This window comes from Epargyreus clarus, unplaced genomic scaffold (assembly GCF_041222505.1).
Source record: "Epargyreus clarus isolate Ecla_fem2 unplaced genomic scaffold, WU_Ecla_fem_2.2 ptg000009l, whole genome shotgun sequence".
Classification (NCBI taxonomy): domain Eukaryota; kingdom Metazoa; phylum Arthropoda; class Insecta; order Lepidoptera; family Hesperiidae; genus Epargyreus; species Epargyreus clarus.
In genome coordinates, this window is record NW_027332217.1 from 11,456,680 (window position 1) to 11,465,043 (window position 8,364).

The 8,364-nt window shown below is 35.8% G+C and overlaps 1 protein-coding gene across 1 annotated transcript; it reads left to right on the forward strand.

Annotated features, from left to right (window-relative positions):
* Positions 1-295: 295 nt before the first annotated feature.
* Positions 296-4,799, forward strand: 18w (18 wheeler). The gene has a single exon (XM_073076730.1). The coding sequence runs from the start codon at positions 607-609 to the stop codon at positions 4,507-4,509; it is 3,903 nt and encodes a 1,300-aa protein (XP_072932831.1). The 5' UTR covers positions 296-606; the 3' UTR covers positions 4,510-4,799.
* Positions 4,800-8,364: the final 3,565 nt, after the last annotated feature.

Genomic DNA, 8,364 nt, shown 5'->3' on the forward strand with positions numbered 1-8,364 from the left:
TTTTTACAAAGAACGTAATACATATTCGACGTAAATATTGTACTGTAAAATACAAAACATTACTTTTATTTGAAAGGCACTTTGTCGCAAAAAATATTCAATAGATTGTGTAGACAATATCACATAAAAGGACATTCAACAATAGCGCTGTAGAAAGACTTTATTGTTTAAACTTGTACGCTACTTGTCAATAGATGGCTCTGTACGGTACATTTCTTACAAGTTTCGAGCTTTGGGGTTCGCGGGCGGAGGGGGACAAAGTTGCGCGTCCCCACTGCTACTTCCACTAGTCAAGCTCTACGCTTGACAGTCGCAACGAAACCGCGCCGCGGAGAGGTCGCGTCACACTTCGCGCCGGTCTCTCTAATACACGCAATAAATATTTAATAACACAAAACTGTCAAATGATCGATATCGATCTATAAGTGAATAGAAATTTACGCACAATTTTTTAAGGACTATTAACACTTTTACAACGGACTTAGTGAAGTGAAATGTTAACAAGTTTTTCTTCAGCGCTCGAGTGTGCTACGGACTTTGTTTCGGAAATGGTGATATCGACCCACGGGGAGTGTTTATGAGACGTTCTATGGTGAAATGAAATAGATGTCTGTGATAATGTATGCTGTAGCGGCTGTGTTCTGTGCTCTGCTGCACATCGGCTGGACGGCGGGTTCTTACGGCTCGGACAACTGCGTTCGGGTCCCCGATAAGAACTCTCAAAACAATGTGCTGTGTAAAGTGCGGACTCTTGAAGGAGACGGGAGTAGTATCGCTTCAGTGACATCGGATACGAGTCGTCTCGCCATCGAATGCAATCACCTGCTGCTGTTTGAAAGTTCTCTGCGAGCGCATTACTTTAGCGCCGTGGAGGGTCTTTCGAAACTCTCAATAAGCAATTGTAAATTGCTCCACGTGCCAGACAACACATTTCAAGACTTAAGTAAATTAAAAAGGCTGAAACTGCGTTCCAAGAACTCAGAATGGAGTCCTACCAAGAACATGGAAATATCTTTGAACGCATTCAACGGATTGTCGGAACTGCAGTCTTTAGATCTCGCTCAAAATAACATCAAGTTTGTTCCTTCCGGCGTGTTTTGCTCGCTAGAAAACTTGAATGCTCTGAATTTAACGCAAAACAGAATAAGAACAGTTGGACAACTTGGGTTCGGGCAAGGGTGCGGAGCAGGCCTACATACTTTGGATATAAGTCACAATGAGATTAAAACTCTACCAGAGGAATCCGAATTACTGAAATTAAGAAGTCTGCAATATTTATATCTGCAACATAATAACATAACTGACATATCAAGTGAAGCTTTTAATGGACTTGTTTCAATGAGGATTTTAAACATATCATACAACCGTCTACAAACATTACCCGAAGGACTTTTTGCTAATGCTAGAGAATTAAGAGAAATATACCTTAACGATAACTCCCTTTTCGAATTGGCGAGGGGAATATTTCATCGACTAGAACAGTTAATTGTTTTAGATTTGTCAAGTAATCAACTTACCAGCAATCATGTTGACGACGGAACATTTTTGGGACTGATTCGGTTAATAGTTTTAGATTTATCTAATAACGCTTTAACAAGAATTGATGGGAAGACATTCAAAGACCTATTCTTTCTTCAAATATTAAATTTGAAGAACAATTCAATTGGTTACATTGAAGAGAACGCTTTCTTGCCTTTGTATAATCTTCATACATTAAATTTGGCTGAGAATCGTCTACATACAATTGACGAAAACCTATTTAACGGTCTGTTTGTTCTAAGCAAGTTGACTCTAAACAACAATTTGCTTGTGAATATAGACCGTAAGGCGTTCAAGAACTGTTCTGACTTAAAAGAATTAGACTTAAGTTCTAACCAATTACTGGAAGTTCCCGATGCATTGTGGGAGCTGTCTTTTCTAAAAACCCTTGATTTGGGAGAAAACCAGATAACGGACTTTAGAAATGGATCCTTCAAAAATCTTAATCAATTGACTGGATTAAGACTGATTGACAACCAAATCGGCAACCTGAGCGTCGGCATGTTTTGGGATCTACCAAGCTTGCAAGTGCTTAACATCGCAAAAAACAAGATTCAATCAATCGAGCGAGGGACATTCAGCCGTAATTCTCAGCTGGAAGCAATAAGGCTGGATGGGAATTTTTTGTCAGACATCAACGGTGTCTTTTCAACGCTTGCAAGCCTCTTATGGCTCAACCTATCGGAAAATCATCTAGTGTGGTTCGATTATGCGTTTGTGCCCAGTAATTTAAAGTGGTTAGACGTGCACGGTAATTTTATTGAACACTTAGGTAACTATTACAAGTTGCAAGATGAAATCCATATAAAGACACTAGACGTAAGCCATAATCGTATAGTGGAAATATCGCCAATGGCAATTCCTAATAGTGTAGAACTGTTGTTTATAAATAACAACTTTTTAAATAATATTCATGTGAATACGTTTTTCGATAAAAAGAACTTGACGCGTGTGGACATGTATGCTAATGAAATTGTACATTTAGAACTTAATAGTTTACGTTTATCGACTGTGCTAGCAAATAAAACGTTGCCCGAGTTCTATATCGGTGGTAATCCATTTCAGTGTGACTGTACTATGGAGTGGTTGCCAATTATAAATAATATGACGGCTATGAGACAGTACCCGCGAGTGATGGACTTAGAGAATGTTTTGTGCAAAATGACAAATACTCGCAGCGGAACACATGTGCCCTTAACAAACCTGAAAACATCGGACTTTCTATGTGAGTATGAGACTCATTGTTTTGCAATTTGTCATTGCTGCGATTACGATGCTTGTGACTGCGAAATGACCTGTCCTCAAAATTGTACCTGCTATCACGACCCGTTATGGAACACTAATGTTGTTGACTGTTCCGGGCAATCTTCTATGGAAATACCTAAAAAAATACCAATGGACGCAACAGAGGTATTCTTAGATGGAAATAATATAAGAGAACTACAAGATCACACGTTTATTGGAAGACAGAAAATGAGATCTTTGTATGTGAATAATAGTAACGTAGATAGCATACAAAATAGAACTTTTGCTGGCCTTAATTCCCTACAAATTCTTCATTTGGGCAACAACAAATTAAAAGAATTGAAAGGCTACGAGTTCTTACAACTAAATAGTTTAAAAGAATTGTTTCTACAAAACAATCTCATTAGCCATATCGCTAACATATCATTCCTTTCCTTAAAGTCATTAGAAATATTACGCCTAGACGGCAACAGATTAGTCGACTTTGGTGTATGGAGCTTTAATAATAACCCCAACTTAAAGGCCCTGTCGCTTGGAAACAACCTGTGGTCTTGCAAATGCCGGTATTTACAAGAATTGACTGCTTATTTGGCTGAAAACGCACAAAAAATCATCGACATTACTGATGTATGGTGTTGGAATGGAGACGCGAAGCCGCCACAGAAAAAAGAGCTCAATTTAAACGGCACTGCCTGCAGCGATTATTATGCTGATAATTCAGTCATCGGAAACATGTTGGTGTCGAACTATGTTCCCATGATGGTCTCGACTCTCACCGGCTTTATGTTAATTTTATTGGCCCTTGTCGTACTATTTCTTTTTAGAGACTCACTTAGAGTGTGGCTCTATACGAACTGTGGTATTCGTGTTTTTTCATTTGCCGGCGCCTTTGAAGAAAGCGAAAAATTATACGACGCGTATGTTTGCTATAGTCCGAAAGACGAAGAGTTTGTAGTGCAATCATTAGCTAATGAGCTTGAAAACGGGAATCCATCATACCATCTTTGTCTTCATTATAGAGATATTCCGCACCACGGCACTCAGTACATGCAATGCGCACCGCCTGTGGTCGAAGCCGCAGAAGCGTCTAAACGAATCATATTGATACTAACGAGGAACTTTATGCAGACCGAATGGTCAAGGTACGAATTCCGGCAAGGTTTGCACGAAGCTTTAAAGGGATGCATTTATAAATTAGTTCTAATAGAAGAGTGCTCTGTGGTCGCTGACGCTATGTGCGACCCGGATTTGCGACCCTACCTCAAAACGGGTTCGCGGTTACGATGGGGTCAGAAGCGATTTTGGGAGCGTCTCAGGTATATGATGCCGGACGCGTCGCATCCAAACCACAAGTCGCGGACGCATAGCTATAGGAAGAATATAAACACATATACGTTAGACTCGTCCGTGCCTAACGGTGGGAACAGGACGGTACCTTTTCCGGATAAATCGCCGGTGTTAGGAGCCGCTGGGCAGGGCGCAAGTGCTCCGCCGGAGTATAGTACTGAGGTGCGACAGTCGCCATCGGCCGTGAGACAAACGCAAGGCGTTGCATACGGGCCCGACGGCCGGCCTATATCAGATCATATTTACTCGTCAATAGACTCTGATTACTCGTCATTAGAGCACGGCATGGCGCCGGGCAGACGACGAGATATGCGCCAATGGCCGCCACCCCCTCCACTGGTGGACACGGGCAACGCCGTGCAAGCTTACCTAGTCTAGACAGGCATAAGCCTACTTCCAGTCACAACTATGTAAATATGTAGATGTTAGTATTAGCCCGCTGTAAATATTGTAAAAATTAGTTGATAAGTGCTATACCAAATTTTATGTAAGTGAACTTATTGCCTGTTCGTTATCCTGTGTATAGTATTAGTAATAATTAAAATTTTAAAGACTGCTGTAGCATATGAATATTGTAAATAGCAAACAAGTGATCATACTATATTAATATCAGTAATATGGCGTTATTTATACACTATGAAAATAAATTCATGAAGATTTATAATAAAGTCTTTGATTTTACCCTATTTAAAAGAATAAGTTATACACGCAAATACACAGTAATACAAGAAAGTTTTATATTTCTAAAATAAAGCAATACTATATAGTAAATTAAAAGTTAATAGTAATGATATAGTAAATCTACATTACACACTTTTATACCTAATGCAACAAATATAATACAAATATCGCAACAGTTACATATAACATCACACATACAAGTAACTATTATGAACAATCGAGCAATTCAAATTTCGAAAAAAAATCAAGAACAAAATATTTATAATGCCAATTTACCATCTGTTTAAATACTTGTTATACCTACTAGGTTTCATTACTTATTTATTTAAATAACAGACTTATAAATTTTGCAATAATAATTTAATTACATGAAGTACGTTATAATCAATTAGTAGAGAATCATAAAACGAAATGGCAATTAAATATAGTAACATAGGCAATTAACAAGCAAGTGATTAACAGAATCTATAGAAGAGCTTATTAATTACAAATTATATTTCTAGTATGAGAAATTAATACTTATTAAATTAGTACGCACCGTTAATTTATTGAACTAATCAAAGAGTCCTGATATACAATAATTTAATTATTATTTTTCTCCATAGTTTCAACTGACTTTATCAATATTTATTGCGTGCATAGATATTAGAAAAAGATTGCAGCAAATATTAGTTCAATCATACTTAAATATAGGGTACCTAACTATGCCATAAATATCAGAAAACTGAAAAATTTAACATGATTATTATAATTAAAAAATGTAGGTGCTTTAGCTTATATATTTATACATCAGCTTGATTTTGTCAGTACATATTTCATTCGTCGATTCACGAATGAAATAGTATGCAGAGGTAGCAATTACTTCTTACTTTATTATTTATAATAATTATTAATATCATTTGTGAGAGTAAAGCAAACTTAATAGTACTAGTTTATTTATTAGACTCTTAAGAGTATTACAAAGCATTCCTAAAATGTAGGTTTCCCCACATTTTACTTCGCGGTTAAATACAGTGAGCACTGATAATTAATAAGTGGAAATAATTTCAATTCTACTTATCTTATTTATTTCGAGAGCGAATTAATATAAATCTTATTAATTTCAATTTCAATATATAAAACATTTAATATGTCGGCCTGCTCGGAAATCGAACTTGGATTCCTTAACATGTCTAACCGGGTAAAGCACCGCTGTGCAGTCATGCCAGACATTACCAGTCTTAAAAGTCACATAAGTTCAATTTCTAGCTCCATATCTAGAAATAAGCAACAAAGCCAGTAGACGTATCGAAAATGAGCCAATTTATTTCACTCATCAGCCTATTCACATTGTTTACGGCAGTCGGAAATTCACTTTGGCTTGATTCCAGTCGCCAGTGGCTCTTCCTGTTTTATTATAATTGGTCATTGTGCATGAATCGCCTACTCGGCTGACGCAGAGTAATCTAGTTCGCAGAAAAGCTTTGTATGTAGTGTACTAGAAATGACTTAAGTTAAAGTTTGTAGAATAGTAGAACGGCTCAGTGAGTATATGGATTTCGTTTAAATGGCACAAGCCTTTTTTACATTAAGTGTCTGAGATATATATTTTTTAATTTAATGTTGAAAGAAAATTGCATGACAAATCCTACATCCCTTAAATTGTTCTCTATTTCTTACTTCCCACACTGGTAGTGAAATACCTATGACCTTAACTGAAATCTTCTAAAATAGGTAATTGTAACATTTAAAGTGATTTGAACGAACAAATTGTAACGAATGTTTGCTAAAACTAGTCGACGTCTACTTACGAGGGGATGCCCGTAAACCAGTTATGGCACCCCAAAAGTATGTCACCATAAAAACAGACTTTATCCAACATTAGGTTTATTTTGCTATTTTGAAATATTAACCTGCAAATATTTTTTTTATTTATACACATTATTTAAGTTTATACGTTTATATATACGATTGCCTAATTTATTTAATAATTTTGATATTTTATTAAGAATAACTACTTATTTTCGTTTCAAATTCTTAGCGTTTAACAATGTAACTATACAGGCGGTGACAGGAGCAAAGCTAGTAATAAAAATACAAAACTACATAACAGCAATCAGAGGTACTTCCTGCATTACAAATGGGCATTGTTTGCTACTGCCGATGACTCAGAAATTAATATAGTTCCAGGAAGAGATTCCCTACTAGTAGTTCAGTCTCGTGGGTGAAATGGTATGGCATAGAATATTAAGAAACAGTTCATTTATTTATAAGTCACCAGTGTGGGATTGACCATGAGTAATTACTTTTCTTATCTTATTTATAAAATTCTCATGTCACAATGTTAGTTACCGTGATCCTCCAAAACGGCTTTACTGATTTTCACCAAATTTTATAAGCATATTCAGTAGGTCTGAGAATCGGCTACTATATCTATTTTTCATACCCCTAAGTGATCAGGGTTACCCTTAACATTTTTTTATTTATATGGCAACACAACGTTTGCCGGGTCATCTAGTTATCTATAACATTGTGTTGCTATTTCTTCATTTGGTTTTTAAATCGCATCATATTATTTTATATACAAAATGTTTTCATGTAATGATAGTAATGGGAAAATATTTTGTTGCTTTCATTTGATTACTATATTTTTTAAATTTTTAGTAGGTTGATAAAATATTCAGAATTAAAAAAAAATGGCTTAGTGCGAGTCCATCTCGCACCCGGTGGGTTCCTTGTCACCGAATTTCAATTCCTTCGGCCCACAAAAACTTTAGAGATTTGCTTCTCTTACAATATTTCCGATAAATATTTTCTAATACGCGCTTAAATGTGAAAAATTACATCTTTAGATTTGAAACTTAGAACATCACCGTGAACATAGTTTTATGGTTGTAATATTCATCCAATGTCTATAAATAAAACGAATATCGAGAATCATATTAGTCTGTTCTTTTGTTCCAACACTCGACAGCATTGTTAGTCATATCGTGAGCCTATTCTCCTAAAAAGTGTTTCCAATTTATTACTCTTATAGCGAGGCTTCAACAAAGGGCTTTTAACTACTTTTTAGTTCGAAACAGCTTTTTAGCTCTTTTTCGAGCGAGCTTTCGTTATGTCATTTATTTTCGAACGGTGCTCCGACAAATATGGCTTCGTTATTTTTATTTATTTATTGTTATCAATTTTTATTTGTGATTGGAATTATCGTGTGAAATATTCGTAATTGTTACAGATATGTTTTGAAGTTGACTTTTTCTATAATTGGTTGGCTTCATTTGGTGTAATACATTCGTTAGTACTAGCTTTTTGCTGTATAATTGAAATGATACTTTCTTCAATATCAAAGTTATGAATGGTATTGTTCATGTTTTTAAAACTAATCAAAAATAGCTGTAGAGTCATTGGTAAAATACTTTTAACATGGTGTAAAGAAACCTACTTGCAGGCTTCTATTAAACTTTTTATTTAATTTACCCAGTCATTCGTCCATTCATCCATCCAAAATATCATAAAAAACAGTATAAACCATGCAAAGAGTCTCGAATTCAATCCCTGGACAGTTAGACATCT

Excerpts from the sequence above, each read along its gene's own strand:
- 18w (XM_073076730.1), top strand. The coding sequence starts at position 607 with ATGTCTGTGATAATGTATGCTGTAGCGGCTGTGTTCTGTGCTCTGCTG.